This window comes from Seriola dumerili, unplaced genomic scaffold (genome assembly GCF_002260705.1).
Source record: "Seriola dumerili isolate Sdu_G_001 unplaced genomic scaffold, Sdu_1.0 BDQW01000088.1, whole genome shotgun sequence".
Taxonomy (NCBI): domain Eukaryota; kingdom Metazoa; phylum Chordata; class Actinopteri; order Carangiformes; family Carangidae; genus Seriola; species Seriola dumerili.
This window is the reverse complement of record NW_019174343.1, coordinates 13,395,135-13,419,625: the sequence shown is the minus strand read 5'-3', so window position 1 is coordinate 13,419,625 and position 24,491 is coordinate 13,395,135. Positions and strand designations below refer to the sequence as shown.

At 38.9% G+C, this 24,491-nt stretch overlaps 1 protein-coding gene across 2 annotated transcripts; it reads left to right on the top strand.

Annotated features, from left to right (window-relative positions):
- The first annotated feature begins 961 nt into the window (after positions 1–961).
- On the top strand, positions 962–23,598 carry LOC111221481 (engulfment and cell motility protein 2). 2 transcript variants are annotated; one of them, XM_022744851.1, is made up of 23 exons: positions 962–1,012; positions 5,262–5,330; positions 5,671–5,768; positions 6,135–6,175; positions 7,441–7,513; positions 7,613–7,663; positions 8,928–9,097; positions 9,384–9,483; positions 9,950–10,101; positions 11,023–11,101; positions 13,384–13,419; positions 13,815–13,865; positions 14,687–14,809; positions 15,064–15,183; positions 15,284–15,388; positions 15,477–15,585; positions 15,907–16,043; positions 18,092–18,255; positions 18,550–18,662; positions 18,754–18,861; positions 18,975–19,057; positions 19,170–19,247; positions 20,098–23,598. In XM_022744851.1, the coding sequence occupies exons 3-23, from the start codon at positions 5,691–5,693 to the stop codon at positions 20,296–20,298; spliced, it is 2,172 nt and encodes a 723-aa protein (XP_022600572.1). In that variant the 5' UTR covers positions 962–1,012; positions 5,262–5,330; positions 5,671–5,690; the 3' UTR covers positions 20,299–23,598. The 2 variants fall into 2 exon arrangements, with proteins under 2 accessions (XP_022600572.1, XP_022600573.1); XM_022744852.1 differs by lacking the exon at positions 13,384–13,419.
- Positions 23,599–24,491: the final 893 nt, after the last annotated feature.

The window sequence follows — 24,491 nt, the reverse complement described above, 5'->3', positions numbered from 1 at the left end:
CAAAGCCTGTCAGAAAATTAATCCAAAAGGTAAATGAATGTTAAAATGTGTTTGTTTGGTGGAAAAGGGTTGCTTTTGATCGGAGAGACAAGTTGTTAAATTGTACACAGGCTTCTGCATGATATATTTAGTGGCAGATATTCTCAGATCATACAGAAAACTTCTCATCTTCAGATCAGCTGATGTTATATATAATAAAGTGGATCATTTTCTTACAGTAGATGCAGTGTTTCTGTGGCTGAATGAACACCACAAGTATACAGCATGATTAAGAGGCAAACGGATGCATGTATGGATGCAAAGAACCCAACAAGGCTATTTTACATGGATGTTGAATAGCCTAATTTCTATTAAATGCATCCCATGCATTAGCAGTTCGAGATAAAATGATAAATATTTGATGATTTTTTTTTAATTTATGACTTGCTAACTGTAATTTGTTTAGAATTGTATTGCCAGTGGCATACGTGGATCTTTCAATTTTGAGCAAAATTAACCATACCAGGATCTGACAAACATATGTGCCACATGTTTAAGATCAGACATCTTGTTTAGTGATATTCTAAGCTTTAGCTTTTCTTGGTTTGGGCTTGAATACCACAAACCACCCAAGAAGAAAAGTAAAATGTAATTAAATGAGAAAAAGAAAACTGAAGTTGTTTAATAATATATGGATAGCCATATCTGTGTATAGGATGTCTCATTATACCATGGATTAGGGAACTCGCTAATAAACCCCTGTCAAAGATACTGACTGTCAGTTACTGCACCTACACAAATCAAATACGTGTAGAAAGATTGATGTCGTGTCATTGGTCGTGTCCCAGGTTGCAAAGGAAGAAGATGTCAGTTTGAGTGTGCACAAATGACAGAGATGAAGGGTCTGTCTCATTTGCAGACGGTGACATTTACATTGTGTCCCGCCTACAAGGCGTGGAAATGAGTCTCCCTTCCAAAAGTATTTCACTGGAGAGAGGGGGATACTGAGCATCATCGATGGCCCACTCAAAGGGTGAGTAACACCGAGCATCGACATTAGCAGCTAAGTATCCTTCAGTAAAATCATCCAGCCGTTCAGAGCAGAGTAAGTGAGGATCAGGACTGAGAGATATACAGGACATCATGTGAACAGCCGCCCAGAGACAGGCTGCATCATGACTGCAATGGAGGAGCAGACAGGGACTGGCTGGATGACTGGAAAACATTAGCCGCCTTGTGAAGAATAACGCTGCTACTGGCTGCGATAGTGAGTGAGTTTGATGTTTAGTGTTACTTTCAGTCAGAGGATAGTAAGAGGCAGTGCTGTCTGTGCTAGCCGCTGTTTAATGTACCGATATTATCAGGACTTGTGATTGATTTCGTTAAAGATCACAGGGTCGCAAATGCAGCCGTCGCTGCATCAGTCTGAGAGCTGCTTCTGGTTTCCATAGCTTCATTCGAGCCTGATCGATCACCCATGATCAGGTCTTACGCCTTTTAATAAGTTAGGTTTAAAGCTTCTTATACAAGAAGCGTGTACTGACGGTGTTAATAGTGCGTCTGTGAGATGGTAGCTAACGTTAACGGATCATGCCAGCAAACCGTCCATCTCGTGACATGCAAGAGGATGACTGTTGTCGCGTTTCATGTGAAAATTACTGTAAATTTGTCTAAAGGTAATCATCGTTTTATGTGCTGAGGGTAAAGGAGCATTGCTAAAGTTATTTTTCCCCCACTAATGGAGCAGCCATCTCCTAATATGCATCATATCACCAGAGGGGGCGCCACTCCGCACGTTCAACAAGCTAACACAAGCTACCATAAAAAGTTGGGCGCTTCACAGCCTACATGTGTGAATCTTTTATTTGAACCACCACAGACAAAAACTGCAAACCACATCATAAGAATAGTAAAATGGCGTCAGAAACATCCGGGTCGCGGTGAAAAGTAGCTGGTGGGGGGGCCGCAGAAGTAGTTGGGGGTCTTTGTGAAAAGAAGCTCCAACCACACTGTGGGATTTCTTTTCAGGCTGGAGATCCTTAGCAGCTGTTGCTATGCTACCACCACAGGGCTGTAGCAACAGTAGTAAGGACAGAAACAGTTCCCATCACTTAACTTAGCTGTTGCCATCAGCTTGCATCTCTGTTTCTGTACTGCAGTCACCACAAAAATATACTATCTATTTATAATGCAATGCAACAGAGCAGGACCATTTTAACAGCAGATGTTGTGACAGGTGTTATTAATAACAGTAGTTGCAGGTGTTCGATGCTTGCATGCTGGCCAACTTGATGACATACTGGGACAACTAAACAAAGCTGAGCCATAATGAATTAACAGTTACACCAGGTACTTTACTGTTACCACAAGGCCTGCTGTGGAAACGGTCTATAACCCTGCAATAATACTTAATACTTTAGTTGTGAGTTGAGAAAACACAAATGTAATTGATACTGTATTGCTGCCTTTTGGGTCTACTGGCTGGCTCACTGAACAGTGCAGAGCTACGTTATTAAGGTTATTAACGTTATTAGCAACACCTGTGCTTTCCCTATTAAGGTTCTGCTTTCTGTTCAGCTGGTGTATGTGGCATTAAGTGGATTCAGTGTTAGGCTATACTGAATATTTACCATACCGAGGCAGTACATGTTGCAAAAAAAAATAATTTAAAAAACTGAATATCAATGCAAAATGTTGTATGTCATATTCTCCTGTTTTTATATTTTACTGTAAAGCTTAGTTATGTACTGAAGACTAGCAAGAACTGCCAAACAGAAGATGCATCGTGTCATTGTATATTAACTGGTTTATCCCAAAATAAATATAACATATCAACAGTAAAAGTATTTAGTAAGTAGGTCTTTGTGATTTGTAGCATTCAAACATTGACAAATGGCTATTTTACGGAACACATACAGTGCATTCAGAAAGTGTTTCATTACACTTTTTTCACATTTTGTTATGTTGCAGCCTTATGCTAAAAGAAATCCCTCATCAATCTACACTCAATACCACATAATGACAAAGTGAAATCAGAATTTACAAAATTTTGCTAATTTTATTATAAAGGAAAAACTGAAATATCACATTGACATAAGTATTGAGACCCTTTGCTATGATACTTGGAATTTAGCTCAGTTTCCTCCCATTTCTCTTGATCATCTTTGCAATGTTTCTACACCTTGATTGCAGTCCCATCTGTAGGAAATTCAGCTGATTGGACAGGATGAGGACGATGACTTTGATGCATATCATGACGTGTGTTTAAATAGCACCTGTTTAGCTGTTTAGTTAATTTTCCTTACGTTTGCATTTACAGTTGCATAGATATCAAGATCAACTATAAGACTGCATAACAATCTGTGAGTCTTTAGCCAATTGCCAATTGAAAATGAAAATTAGCACCAGAACTTGCAGAAAAGTTTTCAGCAGGGCAGGCTCAGAGATCTGCTTGAAGTCGTGTAGGGGCTGCAGCCTCTCCATCAGATGGTTGGTTGGCATCCAAATATAACTGGCACTTCTCACTCTGACTCCATCATTTGCAGAATGCACCTTAATTTGTTGTAGTTGAAATCAAACACACACATATTTCCCTATCTCAGTCTATTAATCTCTGTTGTGACAAATTATGTGGAGAATGCAGTTCAGTGATCGGCAGTTCAAAGCTGTAGAGAAATGTAGAGATGAAAGGATTCAGCCACACTCATTATTCATACTACAGCTGAAATTTTTATTTCAATTTTGAAATGTTTTCATCGTGAGGAGCTGGCATCTGCAGCGCAATGATACACTGACAACTGATGCCATTTTCTCAAAAGAACAAATTTATAAAACCAGATAAACTCCTCAGAAAGACTGTGCTGCAGTGCTGCATGGAAATGCACTATAACTGGTAAATCTCTAGGGAAGACAGTGTTTGGTTCAGGCTGGTTCAAGAGGTTTTGTTTCTCCCATAATAGTTCCGCAATTATTAAGATTTTTTCTCAAATGAGCATCCGTGAGCCTTACAAGGTGTTTTGTATCCTTAAAGCACCCTGACTGCAGAGAGCCATAGGGAAAACAGTAGTGTCTTTTTCTTCTTTACCACCCTCTTCCAATCACAAACAGAGCCTGTCAGACAGCTTTTTTTTATGCTTCCTTCATGTCAGAGCAGAGAGATCTCTTGTTCTTGTTTGTGTTTTTCAGAGCAGTTGTTGCAAATAATGAAATAAGTTTAATAAACGTTGGTGCACTAGTGAAATTTAATACTAATAGTGAGGCCTAACAAAATAGGCTGGAAATGTTTCTAGGTGAATAATAGTGTGCCTTTACAAATGTGAAAATTAAACAGTTGCAAAAATTGAAAAACTGTAAATATGTGATCTACATGTGTGAGCAGTTTCAGGTATTTAGTTATTCATTGCAAAACTGCAGAACGTGAAAGGGGCTCTGGGATAACTCTGTGGACCATGTTTTTTCAGATATGGTGATAACAAATGGTAGATGCTTTATCATGGTGTTTTAATAGATTTTTGTTGTAATAATAATGCTAACATTTGACATTTAAACAATCTGATAACAACATATCATATGATGTGCATTACATTTGGTTGTCAAAGAATTGAAAACAACATTTAACTTGTCAGTGCTGCCAGGGGGACAAACTGATGACAAAACTGTTTCTAATTATCTAAAACATATCTCTGTCATTTCTTACTGTTACTGTTGTTTCTAGTTATTTAATGGCCAAAAATCTTCTATAAATATATATATACATATATCTATCCATATAGATAGATATATATCAGACAGGCTTATATATCAATATATAATTTCCACTGTTTTTTCTGACAGGTCCAGACATTTTATTCCTACAACAACAGAAACACAGTTGGACTGCTTAACATTGTACACATGATGCCTCCACAATTTGAAAAGGCTTACTTATGCTTGCAAGTGAAATGTCAGAAAAATTTGTGAGGATGGGTATAATGCAAATGGAGTGTAAAGATATTCGGTTTATGTATTAGCAGTAAAGTGCAAAACAATAATGTCCACAGAATCAAAACACTGAAGACCCACGGCCCAGTAGGCAGAGGGCTTGACCTAGTCAAGATATGGATGTGTTGGTGTATGTGTATGGGGGTGGTTTTGTAAAAACAGTCATGCTTATTGATCCCTTCACTGACAGATTCAGTTGAGAGGAGAGAAAAAGCAGGGATGGAGCGAACTGAGCTTTTGGACTTTGAGAAAAGCAAGGGTTTGCACTGACACGACCACTGTGTGGGTTTCTGTGTTCACAGGGGAGCTGACACAGTGGTTTTTACAGCAGAGCTGTGAGAGAGACTGACCCTTCAACATTTCTCTATTAGGTAATGTATAACTTTTAGTTCATGTAGTTCTGAAATTAATGATCAGACGACTCAAAACTCAATATTACTGTAGGAGTAAGAGATCAAGGAAAGCACTGAGTTATTACAACAACATAATACATGAAATACTTTCTGGGTAGGTGACCTAACAAACATGTTTCGCTTTTTTTCATCATTTATTTATCATTTATTTCCAGAGTCACATTTAAATGTAATTAAGTGTTTAACTGATGTAAAAGGTGTTTTAAAAAGGTTTCAACGGCTGGTCTTATCAACCCAAATACTGTCCAGCAGATGATGAAAATGTATGCCTTTTTTTTTTTTTCTTCTTCTTCTTTAGGGTGCTACGATAACACAGCCATGCCACCCCCAGCTGACATCGTGAAGGTGGCTATTGAATGGCCGGGTGCTAATGCTCAGCTCATCGAGATGGACCAGGTCTGTATTTGTGTAAAACATGATGTTAAATACATCTCCAGTCTGCCTCTAGTGACTCAACCTCTGCTGGCTGTTAGGGGCCTCAGAGAGTGATTTGGTCATTAAAGGGTGACATTATGCATATTGGCTCGTTTTGAGTGTGAAAGACATGAGTAATGCTGAGATGTGTTTTAGTGATACAGAATACCTGCACCTGTCATGACAAGAAACTTAACAAATTTTGCCTTTTTAAAATGATATGCTCTTGTGACAAACTGACGCTGTTCACATATTAATTAAACTTGGCAGTATTAGTAGTGATGATTTATAATTCAGTTCAATTTAATGTTTTTGCTTCTTTGCAATGTTTTTTTTCTCTCTCTGCAGAAAAGACCTTTGTCCTCAATAATACGGGAAGTATGTGATGGGTAAGAATTATTCCCCCATATTCTTATATTTGTCTCATGATTTTTATTATCTTACCAAATGACTGAATATTAACAAAATTGCAATGTATTATATTCTTTGGTCTTTCCTATATTTTACCTAAGGGAATTAAGAACCTTTACTTATATTAAGAGTGAGAATTAGCTAAAGATGCATTATTTGATTAGCACAGTCAGTTTAACTTTTTTTTGCATCTTTGTTCAAAAGTTTTCTCTTTTGCATAACAGCAAATGATGTCCGATGTTGACAGTGATTTATCTGGTCTATCTGGTCTTGACTCGATTGGTTGTCGTAAGAAACAGTAGAAGCTCTGAATGAAAGAAGCGACCCAACTCTTGCTCTGTGCGCTACATCAGTAACCGAATGTGCTTTAAATCAGAAAAGAGGATTTTTAAAAAAAATTAGTTTAACCCTCTCAGGTAACACTCCGAGAGTTATTTTTTAACAACACTAGATAGCAACAACCAGTTTAACTTGTTTATTAACCCTCTGAGGGGGCTGTGGCTGTGCTGCCTGCTGGTTCAGGGTAAACAACAGCATGTCCGGAGAGAAAAAATGTTTTTACTTCTACTTATGTTTTAATGAGTCAAAGCAGAATGAGTGTTCTGCATTTTTGATAGAAGTGTGTTAAGTGTGTTACCTAGCAATAAAATATGTGCATGTATGTTTGATGCAGGTGTTAAACTTGAAATCCCCAGTGTCCATTCACAGTTGGTGCAGTTGTGTAGAGACCAGTTTTATCACAGCACTGGGGTGGTTCACACGCTGAGATAAGATGTGACTGTTGATGAATGATAAAACCATTTTTACCCACTGTTTTTTCCTTATCGGTCATCATTTCCTCTTGTGTTTCTTCCTGTCCGTTTGGGCTTCACTGCTGTCTTTATTTTCTTTTCTTTTGTCTTGTACTTTACTGATGAATATTGCAAATTTTTATCTCACCTATCCACCTCTTGCCTGTGGTGTATCTACCCACTGCCTCCCTTTTTCATTTTTCCATTTGAAACAGAGAATTCTTTGCACTTTTCTGTTAACACCCACTGAGTAACTCTCCTCCACAATCTCTGTTTGCCTCTCGGTGTAAATACAACTGCTGGAGGGAGCAAGCTGACTTTCCACAACCTTTTGTTCATGCATACTAGAGTATGCTGCATTATAACACTCCTGCATTATGTTCCTCTTATTCTGTGGTTCTTATTTAACACTTACAATGAATTTAACTTTTTCTCTCTGCCGTTTTCCTCAGCTGGTCTTTGTCAGGCTCAGAGCAGTTTGCTCTGCGTTATGCTGATGGCCCTCAGCTTTATATCACTGAGCAGGTGAGCTTCACTGTTTTCTTCCTAACTTTGTGTTGATGACTTTAATGATGTTGATCACTGGTGAACTTTAACTAAAATTCCTGCTTTATTATATTTTAGAGCCGTGGTGAAATCAAAAATGGGACCATCCTTCGATTAGCCATTTCACCTGTGAGTGACGCTTGTTTATATTCCTGTTCACTTCTACTCTGTTAAAACGAGGTCAGCTCTTAGTACATTGAGTAACTGGTGTGTATGTTAGCTCTTGTTCAATTCTCTAATACTTATTTTGTAGCAACTACAAAAGGTTTGCACACATGAAAATCACCACACTCAGGTCCATGTCAGATTTTTTGATTTTTGTACCTCTAAAATTCACCTTGCAAGTTTCCTTTCAGGACACACTGATCTGAACTCCTTAAGCAAAGTGTCAGTACATCATGCTGGGAGAGCACTGCAAGTTAATGAGATTTTTCATGGCTACTAACAGCAGCCTTTAACACTCTTAACAATAACCTATGATAATTTTATATTTCTAATCCCCACCCTGCTTCCATGTGTATTGTGGATGCACTTTATACCTCCATCACCAAAACACCGAAAGTGTCACCAAAGCGCTGTGGCCTTGGCTGTGCTTTAAAGGCCAACATTACTGTACTTACTAATAATATTAAACTCAGCAGGTACATCACTGAGAACTGGGAATGTGGTAACTTTGCAAAAGAGGAAGTCAGATGGGGCCAGAAACACGAGCAGTCAGACCAGCAGACAAGTTTTAAACTGTCCTGAGTTAGTCTTACTTATTATGTCAATTCATAAAATTATAAACCCAAACTTCTCACATAGTTCATAGACCGACTTTGACCATTCATAGTTAACTTACTTGTGCATATTATTAGTCTCTGTGCCTTAACTCCCAAAAATAGAGCTTGAAGATCTCTTGTTAGCCTTTTACAGTCATCTAAACACTAAAAAATGTGTGGTACGTTATGCCATTTGTTAATGAACCATGTTGAGTTGAAGATGCAGTGACACTTCACTCACCTGCCATTACATAAATCATGACACGTGTACTGCCTTGGTTAGATTTTAGTCTAATTAAATTTATTAAAATTAATTTTAATTATTTCACTTTTTTTTTTTTTTTAATTTCCTCAAAATGCAGAAAGACTGAAAAAACTTCTTGCACCCTGTTAAGTGACAGGTTGTAATTTTTCAGTTGCTCATGTGACAGACAGTTAGCACTTATAGTTATTTCTCACTGAAGGTACGTATATGGTGACAGTCCCAATCACTGTTCAAATACATAACGCCAACAGAATGTACAAAAACATCAGGAAACTTCTCTTAAGTACTTCTGACCTGAGGCACAGCCTTAACATCACAGCTCAGTGGTAAACTTATCCTGAAGGTGATGTTTTCTTCTGGCTGACAGGCTCGTGCTGCTCGTCAGCTCCTGGAGAGGATCCAGTCCCACGGTATCGACGCTCGCCTCGAGGCTCTGAAAGAGCTCGCCAAGCTGTCTGCAGACCCGACCTTTGCCACAGAGTTCATCAATATGGAAGGCATTGGGACACTGGCACGTCTTGTAGAGAGTGGCACCCAGTGAGCACAATTTTTGTTTTTTGACAGTGGGGTCCAAAAGTCCTATTCACTTGAATGGGAAATTAGTCTCGAAGTCTAGACTTTTGGACCCCACTGTATTTTGCACATTAATGACAGTGTAATGTATTTTCAGTGTAGAAGTCTTACGTTACTGACTTAACCTCCATTTATGTTGGAAACAGTGAAGTCTATGTTATTGAACCCATGATTCTATTTCTTTATACATATGTGTCAGATAATGTGAAAAGGTACTGTACCTGTACTGATTGCTCTTTACTCCCTTTAGCTTTGGTGAAATGCTGGCCTTCACTCTCACTGCCTTCCTGGAACTAATGGATCATGGCATTGTGTCCTGGGACCTGATCTCGCTCTCCTTCATCAAACAGGTACCTCCATGAGCAAAAGAACAGCTCATCTGACACATTAGAGTTTCTTAGAGACCCTGGACACAAATTTCCACAGTTTTAAATATCAAGGTCTGACTTTTTATTCATTTTTATTCACACACTTTTATTTAATTGCTTGACCTTCCTTTTGTCCTACGTGCTGAAAATGAGTGGGTGCTGTTGCCTGGCAACTCCTCACATTATTTGGAGCTCCTTCAGTGTGCATGTGGCTAGTTTCCTTCTGAAGACTTCAGTTTGGCTTTGACAGTTACCCAGGGGAAACTTACTGAACTCTTCATTTAGTTTTCTTTTAGAGAAAATTTAACTTTTTTCTTTCAGAAAGAAGACACCACTTGATTTTCATATTTTAACTTTTTTACTTTTAAGCATTACATAAGCTTATATTGGTTTGACACAAGCACTGACTGAGCTCAGAGTGAGTTGCGTCTCCTCTGTCCCCTCTCAGATTGCCGGCTATGTGAACCAGCCAATGGTGGATGTGTCCATCCTGCAGCGTTCTCTGGCTATCCTGGAGAGCATGGTCCTTAACAGCCACAGCCTCTATCATCGAGTGGCACAGGAAATCACCGTGGGACAGCTCATCGGGCACCTGCAAGTGTGAGCACACACACACGCACAGGGGCTTCCCGCGCTCTGATATGGGGGGCAGGGGAGTCAATGTAGCAGTGTGGGGTAACTTAAGAAATGGAATATAGTGAAATTTGCCATGATGTTAAGCTTGTGGCACTAATTAAAGGGTGTGTTCAGGATGCTTAGATAACCTCAGTCAATTTTGTTTTTCTTGTTTTCACTAGATCCCATGAAAAGACCAAAACCAACAATGTGTTAGTGTGTCTGTCAATACTTTTTGGCTCCTCTCTTCTGTTATTTGATCTCAGCCCCAGTAGAATTGATTATAATCTCAACAAACAGGTCACATGTACATTTCATGTATGTAATTTCCTAACAGCTGGGCACTGTAGTTTTCAGTAGCTGTTGCTCAAACAGGAGTAATTAGTTGTTAGGGACTACTTTCAGCGGTGGATTAATACACATTTTCTGCTCTAGTGAGTATTTACAGCAGCAGGACACTGTATTTGGGATTGACTCAAAATAAAATAAAATGCCCATATTAATCATAATGATGGACCATATCACCCAGTGCAACAGTGTGTCTCACTGATATGTTCTTAATAGTTTTTAGACAACAGCACAGAAAAATAAGCTATATTAGGTTTCAGCTACTCAGAAAGTACTCGTTAATATGATCAATTCATTGTTGGTTTTGGTCTTTTTATGGGAATATAGATATTGCCAATGACCTTGTAATATTTCCAAGATAAAATTAAAAATAACAATTATAGAAAATTGTTGGTGTCTAAAAATCCCGCACTCATCTCAGGTATTGGTAGTCATAGCAATAAAAGTTAGATTTATTGTAAAGTAGCATAGTTGTTAGCCTGTAGTTTGAACTCTGTGTGGAGATTTGTGGAGCATGATGCTTCTAACTGGTTGGTATGATTCTGGATAATTCTTCAGGTCAAACCAGGAGATCCAGACTTACGCCATCGCCCTCATCAATGCTCTTTTCCTGAAGGCACCAGAGGACAGGCGACAGGTCAGTGCACAGCAGTCACAGCACAGCGTGCTGTATTAGAGAAAAGGACTGAATACACATAATAGATAGACCTAAGTGGAATACTAATAATGTTCCATTCTCATATTAGCTGCCTCACCGTGGCTGGTAATTTTTGCAGCAGTAGGTTAGTTGAGGCTAATCTCATAAATAGACGTCTGTCTGCCAGCTGTCATGTTGTGGATTCTGTCTGACAGTCATTGCTGTAATGACACACTCTCTCAAAATAGTACTCACCTTGCTTTGAAGTTTGTACATTTGTCATGCTGCAGTTATTTCAGAACAGCGTAGTGAGGTAGACCTGCCACCCAGCTGTAACTGACAAAGCGTTTGGAAGAGATCCAAGCATGATGCAGTAATTAAGGATTTATTTTTAGGTTAAATTCAATGAAAAGTGCTTATTTTTTATTAAAGTCAAAAATTGTTCTTGATGCCATTCAGTAGTACATCACATACTTTTACTGTGCGGAGTGTAAAATATAACTCACATGGGGATAAATTGATAACAACCTGGCTCTGTTAGCAGTGCAAGCAGAAATGAAGAAATATGGCATAAACAATTATTCAGATGCATCCAAATGTACAAAAATTTAACATTTGGTGACGTGATGTTGAAAGCTGCAGCTGTTTAAAATTCATATTCACATTAAAATCTTACCTCTCAGCGTGATTTAAGAGTTACAAAAAACAAACCAACGTATCTGGAATCTGAAATATCCTTAAAGCACAGACAAATGTACAAAAACTAAAGGCGTGAGTGCTTTTTTGGATGTCTGTCAGTATGTTACTGATCACTTATGTCTCATTTCCTGTGCACTGCTGCACTCACTCTGCAATGATAACTTTTTTCCTAGCTCACATAGTTCACTAGCACACTGCAGTGCTTCACCCTGTTCCATGCACTATTTTGTCCCTGTGTGTGATTCGTTTCTAAATGTGATTTGTCAGTTAGTTTGTCAGCATGTAAAATACAATCTTTACAGTTGAACATGTGTGAACAGTTTTAACACAGTTCTGTTAGAAAGCCATTCTGCTATCATGCATTCAGTGGAGAAAATAATATCTTCAGGATTGAACTGGAGGAAAATATGGAGGATAAAAACATTACATGGTATTACCTGCATCCTGCAACCTGCAGGTAAAACAATAATAATTTTGTAGCAGATGTGTACAAATAACTAAAAAGTTATATTTTCAGATGAACTTACATTATAGATCTCTTTCTCTAACATAATACAACACTTAAAGTAATAAAGTAAATCGCATTTAATGTATAAAGTGGAAATATTAGTTCGGCCTACAAGTGTGTGCCCTTGGGTTAAATCAGGAGCCCTATTTACATATGTTGCCTATGTATGATGTTCCTTTTTTTATAATTAGTTTCTGTAGTAATAACTAAATACTGGCAGATGTTACAAAGCAACAACATAAAGTGGAGGAGACAGTAATAGGTTGAGGTGTCATTCTGAATTACTGTAAAAGCTGTGTTTGCTTCAGTAACTGTAAACCGCCACTTGACATTACATTTAGTACAGTACAGTAGAAAACATTTCCAATCCAAAATTCTATACTGTGTTACAGGGAGAGTTTTCCTTGAACATACATTCTTCTTCAGCTGCTGCAGTTAATGACCACTGGAGGGCGAACTGAGTCAGTTCCAGTCACAGACTGTGTGTGAGGTTCAGTGAGATAAATACAGCAGAGAGGAAAACAGCACATGCTGCATGTGGCTGGCACTGTTGAATTAACAGTATTAAGAGTCCAATACATCGGACTGTTGGCTTCTCACTCCAGTGTTTTTTTTTTTTTTTTTTTTTTTTTTTATTATTGGGCAGTTTTTTTATCTACAGTGATGAAAATCCTCTGCAGATCAGGGGCACATGATAAACATCTCTGCCAAGGGAGCTGCCAGGACACCACAGTGATTTCCATGCATAAATATTGGTTTAAAGATCACCTTTTCTTCCGTGGGTTGATACAATTTTCCAGCCCTTAGGTTTATGAAATCCTTTCAAAACCAGTTGGAATAAACCAATAAATATGTGGTTGTCAGATGTATCAGGCATGTTAGGATTTTTTTTAAAACAGATACCTGCATTTGTCGTGACTACTTGAGGTTCTTATTTGACATTATGCTGTTTCATGTCCTTATTCTGTTGCATGCTGTGCCGGTGATGTATCCCTGTATCTCATGGTCCGTGTGTGCACTCTTTGTTTCCATTACTGTTACACCCACGTCCCTCCTCCCTCCCTTCAACCCGTAGGAGGAGTATACTAACCCGCTGGAGCAGCACCTGACTGTGAGTACGCATCCCTCAGCATCTCATACCATCCTGTCCACCCCACAGCCCTTCCCCTCCTTCACTCTCTAGCTCTTTCTGTGTCATGACAAGCCACTGCATAATCCATGCCAGTTGAGATAGAACCATGGCTTGCTGCAGCAGCAGACAGACTGTGTTGACATATGGAAGTTACACCATGTTGTCATGTTTTACAGAAGGTGCAAAGGGCATACGGTTCAAGCCACTGATGGAAATGTAGCTTCAGGGTGTTGCTGCATTTCAGTAATTGTTTAAAATTCCCATTTTCCGTAGATAGATTTCAATTATGTCTTTGCACTTTTTTTGCTGTTTTTAGTAAAGCATCTTCCCTCACCTGAACTGTGTGTTGGATTTGTTGTATCTCTTACACTCAGGAAATGGCAAGCACTTTGGCCCAGAAACACCTGCGATCCATCATCCTCAATGTGAGTATCAAGTGTGAAATGTAGAAAACAAAGTGTTCCTGGCTAATTCAGCTGCACATCGGAGTTAACGCTCTCCTCTAATTGGCTATTGAGCTTTCAGACAGCTGTGAACACAGACTTTGAGCAGTTCCCAGGGATTGTGTTTGAAAGTAGTCTGTATTAAAACATTGGAAAACTTTATTAAACACTAAATATTTCTGTTCAACCTTCTTTGAGACTGTCCTCTGTTGGGCTTGGTGGCAAGCAGTTCAGAAAGTGAATAAGTGAAGAAGTGAGTAAAATATGTACTCATTCAGAGAGCTGTGACACAGAACCAGCAAATAAGATATGGCACGAAGTCCGTGGAAGTGGAGCAAAATCTGCTCGGAAAATAATTCCTTTTGGCACCATCTGGAAGTGACTGACTGAACTGGCTCCAAATGTCAGTGAGGAAGATGCTGCACTCCTGCCTCCTGTAACAAGGAAACATTCCTGGAAATGCTCCAGCAATGCATGCTCTGGTGGACTGTTCGATGAGACCTGGTTACCTGCTGGATGCTCGCAGTGTCTGTGTTATCGCCTGTTCTAAGGCCGAATCATTTTCATTGTTTTGTATTGAGCGTAGTCAGTCCATAAAATGATTGGCATTTCTCTCTTGAATCTTCAGGTGATTTTTTAGACTTTGCAGATGCCCTTCAGCGTGTTATCAAAGGAGAAGTTATCAGGCTTTCCCTTTTATGTTACAGGGGGCAGATTTGTTTTGTGCTGTGTGATTTTTTTCTGTGCATGCATTACAGCCTATGTGGAGATTCTGCTCTTAAGTCAAAGTTCCTCTTTTCCAGCACGTTATAAGAGGAAATCGACCAATCAAAGCAGAAATGGCACACCAGCTGTATGTGCTGCAGGTGTTGACCTTTAACCTTTTGGAAGAACGAATGATGACCAAAATGGATCCCAATGACCAGGTAAAGATTTCAATAATAATTGTTATTTTCTTGATGCTGCGTAGACTGATTCCTGCACCATTAAGTACAACAAAACAAATGCAGATTTCCCCCTAGGAACCTATAGCTAATATCACCGTTAAACATTGTGTTCTGCCGACCGCTGACTGCTGATTCACCTAACTTTTTTTGGGGTTTTTCTTATTGTTTTTTTGCTGTTATGCTAAAAGTTTAACTATTTTTTGCTGATAAAATATCATCTTGCTGTGGCTCAGGCCCAGAGAGATATCATTTTTGAGCTGCGTAGGATCGCCTTCGATGGAGAAAATGATCCCACTGGTACAGAGAAAAGAAAGGCGATGTACACCAAGGACTATAAGATGCTGGGTTTCACTGTGAGTCTTCAGTCCAGGTTTCAGTTTCTTCTACTTTTTGATTTATCGGAATAAATTGAAACACGTCAAAGTTACATAAACCTTTCTTTCTCATACACAGAACCACGTGAACCCGGCTATGGATTTCACCCAGACTCCTCCAGGGATGCTGGCTCTGGACAACATGCTGTACCTGGCCAAAGTTCACCAGGACACGTACATCAGGGTTAGTTTTGGCCTCAGGCATGACTTTTGCTCAGCTCTCAAAGGCGTAGAAGTCAGCCACACCTAACATGTCTCCTCCCTCATGACAGATTGTCCTGGAGAACAGCAGCCGAGAGGACAAGCATGAATGTCCCTTCGGTCGGTGTGCCATCGAACTCACTCGAATGTTGTGCGAGATACTCCAGGTTGGAGAGTTGCGTAAGTAGATCTGTAATCAACAAGAGGAGTAGCTGTTTTACTTTTATTAATCTGTGTCCTAATGGTTAAGGCACAAACCACATAACTGCAACGTCCACAGTTCGACTCCCAGCCAGGGGATGCTTGCTGCTTGTCATACTCCTCTCACTCTGGCCTTATTTCCTGTCTGTCTCTAGACTGTCAGCTTTTGGCAAAATGCCAAAAAAAAAAAACTTTAAAAAGAGACAAGACATGAGATCAGATAGTGAGAAAGAGAAGAAGAAAATGCTTCTTTCACACCAATAGTTTTATTTTACAATTAAAATCATTCCTTTCATGTAGCTAACGAGGGCTGTAACGACTACCACCCCATGTTCTTTACCCATGACCGGGCATGGGAAGAGTTCTTCTGTGTCTGCATCCAGCTGCTTAACAAAACCTGGAAGGAGATGAGGGCCACAGCTGAGGACTTCAACAAGGTCTGAGATTAAAGCACTCTTTAACATATTCATATTTACATACATGTGTATATTTATAAACCACTCACGTGTACTTGCCTCCTATCCCAGACCTCACAGATATACAGTATATAGTGGCTTCAGAAAGTATTCAGACCTCTCCATTTTTTGTACACTTATTGTGTTGTAGATTTCATTTTGAATGGATAAAACTGTCATTTTAGTCCAACACTACTGTCAGTGACCCATGTGTTTTTAGAAATCTATTCAGACCCGTTGCTGTGGCACTCCAAATTGTGGCCAGGTGCGTCATGTTTGCTTCCTTTTCCTTGAGAGGTGTCTAGAACTTCACTGGAGTCCACCTGTGCAAATGGAAAGGCACACTCGTGTATATGAGGTCCCACAAATCATGCAGCAGGACAAAAACCAAGCCATTAAGTCCAAGGTACTCTCCATAGACCTCCAGGATAAAATTGTGTAGAGGCATAGATCAGGGAAAGGGTATAAAACCAAGCTTTGAGTGTTCCCAGGAGCACAGTGGCCTCAATAAATGTGAACTAAATGTGAAAGTTTGGAACTGCCAGGACTCTTTCTAGATTTGGCTGTCAGGCCAAACTAAGTAACTGGGCAAGAAGGGAGGTGACCTGCTGGAGGGACGATCATCTCTGCAACACTCCTTCAATCAGTCCTTTATGGTAGAGCGGCTAGATAGAAGCCAATGTGAGTTAAAGACATACTGCATTTGAAAGAGTTTGTGAGTATGAGGAAAAAGATTGTGTGGTCTGACGAGACAAAAACTGAACTCCAAACACCATGTCTGGTCAAACACTGGCTCATCAAACACTGGCTCATCAAACACTGCTCATCCCTACGGTGAAGCATGGTGGTAGCAGAGATTGATCCAAGAAGACTCAAGGCTGTCAAAGAGGCTTCTTCAAAGTACCCACCAAGTATCTGAATACTTTGATTTTTAAAAATCTAAAAACATATTTTTCCGTTTGTCATGGAGTGTCATGGAGTGTAGACTGATGGACATACACGGCAGGTGTACAAAAAGTGAAGCAGTCTAACACTCGCCACTGTATACAACAATGGATATGACAACCTTCAGAAAAAGAGAGCTGAACTTGTTATACAATAAAATCTTCTCCTATGTGTTTGCTGACACTGCCCTGAACTCTTATAATTTAAAAAGAGGGCACAGATGAACCACGAACAATACACTGTAATTGTTTAGGCTTCTTCAAAGGAATGTACTGGACTGTAAAAAAAAAGAAAAAAATTGCATTAATACGAATCTTATTCAGTGTTATTGCTGTCAGAGCCAAACAGCCAAATATGCCATCTACTCTGCCTACGCTTACTTGAAATCCTTAATTAAATTGTGAATTCACATAACTAATTCAAAAGAGAGGACTGGAAAACTTAACTGTGAACTTTTGAGTGTCACAACAGCGACAACTCCACTTTTGTCAAATTTTTATTTAAGGCGCATTTAATTAGTTCCAAGAAAAAAGCAGAGTCTACATGTCATCATACACTGCTACTCAAGTGATTTTTGTGTGAAAAGCAAACATGAGAAGCTTTCAGAAGCTTGTTTACAGTCGCTGACCCTAATTACCAAATACCTGCCATCTGTCCATACGAGGTTCGCTCAGTGCGAACGTGAGCAATGTCAGCCTTCATGTTTACGCACACATCTCTTAACTACTGCTGCTGCTGTGTTCCTCTGCTGTGTGCGACTGAGCGGCCCACTGAAGCAGACGGCTGAAAGGTTTTTAGTTTATTAAATAATGCACGATAATTACATTCTTACTGCTTATCTAGACAGTCACTGAAATGAACAAGAATCAATTGTTACAGAGCAGACAGACCATTTCGTATATATATTTTAAATATTGATGCCTTTAGATGGGGAGCGATGTCTACCCAGCAGGGTGAATTTCTAAAATGGGAAAATAATGGTTCTGTGAATTACAACTCTTAACAATATTCACGGGTTCACTGAAAACCAACGCTTTTCCTCACTTCACACCACGTACGCTCGTGTGTGCGTTAACCCTGACCAGGTGATGCAGGTGGTCCGCGAGCAGATCACCAGGGCTCTGGCGATGAAGCCGTCGTCTTTAGACCAGCTGAAGAATAAACTGCGAGGCCTCAACTACTCAGAGATCCTGCGTCTGCGGCAGTCAGAGAGAATGAGCCAGGATGACTTCCAGTCTCCACCTATCATGTAAGTCTGTGTCTACGCTATTTCTACTGTTACTCTATTCCTACAGTCTTAACCTGCATGTTTCTGCCATTTCTAGATCTTCACGCAGTCGTGAGAAGTGTAATTTTGACAAAATGAGCATTACCTCACTTAGCAACTAAAGACTCAGCCTTTTACTCTTCTGTTAGCAACAGACTCTGTTGCTGCTCTCAAATCTGCACCCAGCTCCGTCATTATAACAGTAAATAGTATAGCATTGTACACATTTCTGTGCACGTGTTTCATCCTGTTGCTCACGCTGTGTTCGTGCCGCAGTGAGCTGCGGGAGAGAATTCAGCCCGAGATTTTAGAGCTCATCAAGCAACAGCGACTCAACCGGCTGTGTGAGGGCAGCTGCTTTCGTAAGCTGGGGAACCGCCGAAGGCAAGGTACACCCCCTGTCAATACAGTCACCTTGGTTTTTACTGCTGCTGTTGATTATCAGCTAAGCATTGTTTTCCCTGTCTCTGTCTTTTGTAGAGAAGTTTTGGTTCTGCAGACTCTCGCTGAATCACAAAGTGCTGCACTATGGGGACCTTGATGAGTCTCCTCAGGGTGAAGTGCCTTTTGAACTCCTCAGTGACAAAAGTAAGTGAAACCTTTAATATGTCCAAGTGTCTCCGTGTTCCAATTACTGACACAAATCATGACACTGTCCCTAACAGATCTTAAATAAATAGTTTTTTTTGGATTCCTCCTAGTCCCCGTGTCAGACATCAAGTCTGTGGTAACCGGGAAGGACTGCCCTCATATGAAAGAAAAAAGTGCTCTGAAACAAAACAAGGTAGTATCATTTTTTACCTTTTTCTATTGTCATTCTAGTCACTTAGCTGTTCTCTTGTTTTTTGCTGTCTCTCAGCGTAGGAACAGTTGTTTGACCTGTTTGATTCTCTCAGGAGGTGCTGGAGTTAGCCTTCTCCGTCCTCTACGATCCAGATGAGACGCTCAATTTTGTTGCACCCAACAAGTATGAGGTAAGCTCAGCAACAGTGACGCTTAAGGCTGCTCTACTCAGTGATTTTTATACGAACAGTGGGATAAATATGTGGAATTGAGGAGATGTTGCTCCCAGTGATGAAGCCATAGAGAATTAACTGTAGGGTTACAGCCCTGTAGACTGTTTTTGTATGACTTCTTTCAGCTGTTTTGATTTTCCACCACGCAGCTTTACTGCTTTGGTTCACTCTCACAGGCAGAAAAAGCTCTAACTTTATACTACTTGCTCAGCACCAAATAGAGAAAGTTTGCAACTAGATGAATATAGTGGAGCAGCTAAAAAGACAGATATTTGCCTCAGGACTTGGTGGAGACCAAAAATAGGGAGTGAAGAGAGTGAACATTGGACTTACATTCATTAAGTGGTCACAAACAGCACTTCAAATGATTGATAATGTTGCTCCCTGTCTGTTGTACATGTAAATAGGCAGCTGTTTCCGAACTTAGGATGGTCATAATACGTATGTATTGTGTTGTCAGCTTGTTCTGCTGCGCCCCAGTGTCCAAACTATTCATACTACTTTAACTAAAATAGCTTTGACTCATTGTTATTATTATCCAAAAAAACAAACAAAAACCAATTAGCTGCTCAGTCAGAACCATGCAAATTTAATTTCCATTGAGTTTGATATTTGCATATATTTGCATGGCTTATATACTAAGGGACACTACACCTACAGTCACTCATTTTTAAACCTACTGTGACTAACACTTTGGACACACCATCTCAGCCTTCATGGATGCTCCTGTGTGTGTGTGTGTGTGTGTGTGTGTGTGTGTGTGTGTGTGTGTGTGTGTGTGTGTGTGTGTGTGATGTTTTTGGAGCAGTACTGCATCTGGACTGACGGGCTGTGTGCGCTGCTGGGCAGAGAGATGGGCAGTGATCTGACGCGCAGTGACCTAGATACTCTCATCAGCATGGAGATGAAGCTCCGCCTCCTCGACCTTGAGAACATCACGATCCCAGAAGCCCCGCCCCCTGTGCCGAAGGAGCCTAGCTCATATAACTTCACCTACAACTACAGCTGAGATGCGTGCATGTATGTGCGCGCAAGCACGCGTGTGTGTGTATGTGTGTGTGTGTGTGTGTGTATGCGCACGTTTGCACTGCATGTGTGTGTTTGTCAAGGATGAGTATACTCCATCTTTTGATGAATTTACCCGCAAGTGTGTGCACCAGAAAAGGCTACTTTGAATTTTTTTTTTAGTTATCAGAACCCTGGAGACTTCTCTTCATCTCCATGTTTGTGATGCTGTATGGTTCGTCAAATAGAAGACATTTGTTTATAGCTTCACAGGGAGATCAGAGGTCAGGGTTCATTACAGAGCAGTGCTCCTGGAGTTGGTAGAGATACAGTGAGTCTCATTTATCAATGCAATCTCCAGGCCACATCTTGATTTGTATAAACCTGCCTGTAAAGTCGAAAAAAATAATACTGTGCCTGATGGCGATTATAGATTAAAAAAAAAAAAAAAAGCTGTACAAATCTGCTAATTAGACATCATTTGAGTATGTTTCAGTCAAATTGAGGCTTATTTGATCAATCAAGCCATGTGTGTGGTCTCCATGGTAACACAGGATGAAGTAGCTACCATTCCAGTTTAAATACTGCGGTCACTTCGATTCTGTCTGCACCTTGACATGAAGGACGTGCACTAAATGGGGGTTCAAAGTTTACACACCCATAGAACGTAATTGAGATTCAGCCTGCATGTTGCTCAAGGTCACTTCAGCTGGTTAAATGATGCTCTCCCTAATTGGTCCTATATCCTGTTTCCTATGGCACACTCATTAATATTGAGATATCTGGTGATGTTTATTATTGAACAACTTAGAAAAAAATGTGTAGGAATTAAGCGATGAAGAGGAGAAATGAACGAAATAGTTGAGGTTGCAAAGATAATCTCTTTCTCACAATTTGTTTGTAACCATCATCATGTCTATCAGACTGGGACAGAACAGTGTAGGGCTGCAACTAATGATTATTTTCATGATTGATTAATCTACAGATGAATGTATCTTTTTCTGTATTAGTTGATGAATCTTTTGAGACAATAATCTAAATATGAATAGATTATTAATTATGAATTGAATCTATAAAATGGTGATAAATCGTAAGAATCACCATAAGAACCCAGAGTCCAATTTGACATATTTAACTTGCTTGTTTTGTTCCAAAACCCAAAGATATTCAGTGCGCTGTTTATGAGAAACCAAGACAACCAGCAAAGACTCATATCTGAGAAGAATTTTGGCATTTTTGCTTGAATCATGATACAAACAATGAAGTGTTTGTCAACATTTTTTCCAGTTAATTGTTTATCGATCAGCTGGTCAGTTAATGGACTGATTCATGTACACTATATACACTGCGTATATATGGCTTCTGTTTATCAACATTCATGCTGCTTCGAATTGTTTGACTCAATTCTCTCCTCAGATTAATACACCTTTTCACACCCTGGTAAACAGTGTGAGTAAATATATCCCACTGAACTGAAACTGTTCAAGTGTGTGATATGGGCTAAGTCTTGAACACGCTCATGCCTACCATATATGTGTCTGTGTGTTTGTATCTGTGTGTCTGTGCGTAAAGGTTTAATGTGTGTTGTTTATGTTAAAAGATTTAAGGAATGAACTTAATGTTCCATGATGGAAGTCAGAGTCAAAGCTCTGACCTCGAACACATCCAAAAACATGAAACATGAACCTTTTCTGTGGAACCACCGTCACTGCTTTGCCTTATATTATAAGCAGCGTATGAACATTTTACAGTACAGAACAACTTACAGTACATTATAAGACAGTATGATGTAGTTGTAGCAGATATAACGACAATATTAAACATTTATTAATGTTTTTGTTAGCAACTATGACTTCTCCTATGAAGCCAATGTGTCTCCCCAGTGTTATATAATGGCTTATAACAATCTGTCTTGTCATAAAGCATTTATTAACTGTTGACATGTGCTGTACACATGTGCAGCAGTATTTATACTCCTGTTTAAAACTACTGAAAATATATAATTATATAAAGTTACAGCTTTGTTATACTTTGATGGCAAACATTCATGTACAATTTGCTTTATATCTGCTACATCTATATTATAGCGTAAGCCATTTATTAATTGTTTATATACTGGTTATAAATGCTAAATTGAGTCTGGGTTTAAATGAAGTGTTACCATATTTGGAAAGATTATAGAGATAAGTTCCAGTTATTTTTTTCTTTGGTACAGTGGTTTGTTTGAGACCAACTTTTACATTCCACGAGTGTTTGATGCCCCTGGTGTTTGAATTCATCAGCAGTTTTGAGTCTTGACTTCAGACCTTTTATCGCACTGTGCACAGGCAGAACAGAACTCAAAGGGACAAAAAAGCAGCTCTGTTGGCCTCTTTTAGTGCCAGAAGCCCTCAGATGAATGATTTAGTACTGCTCATGTATTATATGAGCATACAGTATTGTGTGCTTTGTATACAGTGGTAGAAATTACAGTACTATTGCTTGATGTCGTTTCATTTTAAATCCCCACAGTGTTATTGGTTTCAAACTTTTGTGTATTTTATTCATGCCACTCAGTGTCCTGTCACGTTGTCAACTGGTACTAAACAGTGCTATCATTTGTTAATGCAGAATAGAATTATATTTTTGTAAATGATTGTACAATCTGATCAGCTGTGAAGAGAATGGGTATCAAACGAATATAACACTTTCACTTTGCATCACTCTGTACACGTTGCTGTGGAGGGACGTTTCACATTGGAAAAAAATGTATCACATTTTTCAAACACATTTCAATCAAACCACAAGCACCTCATATCATTTAGGAATGACGCTCACTCCAGCACTTAATGATGATGTCAGTGTTTATGTAATGATTAAAAATTGCCACTTACTGTTCATGCTCTTTGTGAAAAGGAATATATTTGAGATTTGTTTTTTCAAATAATGTTTTTCTGTTTGATTCTTAACTGACATTGAAGGTTTTAAAAAGGCTTATAAAGGTTACTTTATATTCCAGTAAGTCACTGATCTCTTAATCTGCTCTCAGTAAATCTATCAATAACCACAAAATACAGCAGTGAGTAAAGGGTCGTTGCATTGGATGTACTAACAGTATGACTTGAAGTTTTCGTATCTTGTACTCTTTTACATGACTTGCTAAACTATTTATTTACACTTGCTAGTGATAGTAAAGAATGACATGTTGTTAGTTGACAAATAACAACATAAAATATGGTATACATATAGATCATTGTATGTATATACAGTATTGTGTTGCCTTATTGAAGGAGTTGTATTATGTTTTGTGTGAATAAATACAATGTCTAACTACTGTTGATAGTTCATTTCTATGCACAAATAATTTGCTGTATGTACCTTTTGTATTAAAGGCTCAGTTTGTAATTTATTCAACCACATACTATAAATTAAAGGTTTTAGAGTGTAAGTTTCAGATAGTAAGTAGATAGTTCATTGCAGGTAAAAGTCAAAATGTTATTCTGGGTATCAACAGCCAAAAATAAAAGCAGTAATTGTGGAGGCAGAATGTCCCCTGCCATTGTGTCATTCGATATCATTGGATTATTAGATTGATCCATTCCCATGTAAGTAGTGTTTTAATGTTGTATCTGGCCCATGTGGAACTAAATCTAATATAAAGTTTTGAAGTTTTATGTAAAGCAAAATCCCATATTAATAAGCTCATCTTATATTTGGTATGAAAAAGCTTAATTTGTAAAGTAACTACTAACCTCAGCAAAAGTCAAAGTATAAAGTAGCATAAGATGGAAAAAACTCAAGTACCTGAAGAATGTATTTAAGTACAGTGCTAGAGAAAATGTAGTTATCACAATTATTTCTGTTGTTATTTTTTCAATTATTTTATTAAAATCATTTTGGTTTTGTGCAAAAATCAATTTGAAAGCAATGGTGAAGTTGTTATGAGGCTTCATCAGTAGTTTAAGAGGCTTTTTTTAAAATCAAAATTATAATCTCTATAGTGATACAACACAAAAATTGATTTGACTTACACTACTCATATTACATAGGGAAGGGATCTCTTCGCTTCCAGTATGGAGAGGAGGAATGATTACAGTGGTCACTAACGAAAAAATGGGCACATGATTACATTAAATTACATTAAAATGGCTTGAAAAAAGTGAACCTGTAATTTACATTGTCTAAAGCCACTGCTCAGTTCCAGGTCTTATCCAGCAG

Bases quoted from the DNA above. Each gene is read 5' to 3' on its own strand.
- LOC111221481 (XM_022744851.1), top strand. From the start codon at position 5,691: ATGCCACCCCCAGCTGACATCGTGAAGGTGGCTATTGAATGGCCGGGT. The intron at 6,176-7,440 runs GTAAGAATTATT...CGTTTTCCTCAG, and splicing joins ATACGGGAAGTATGTGATGG to CTGGTCTTTGTCAGGCTCAG. The intron at 15,184-15,283 runs GTGAGTCTTCAG...TCTCATACACAG, and splicing joins ATAAGATGCTGGGTTTCACT to AACCACGTGAACCCGGCTAT.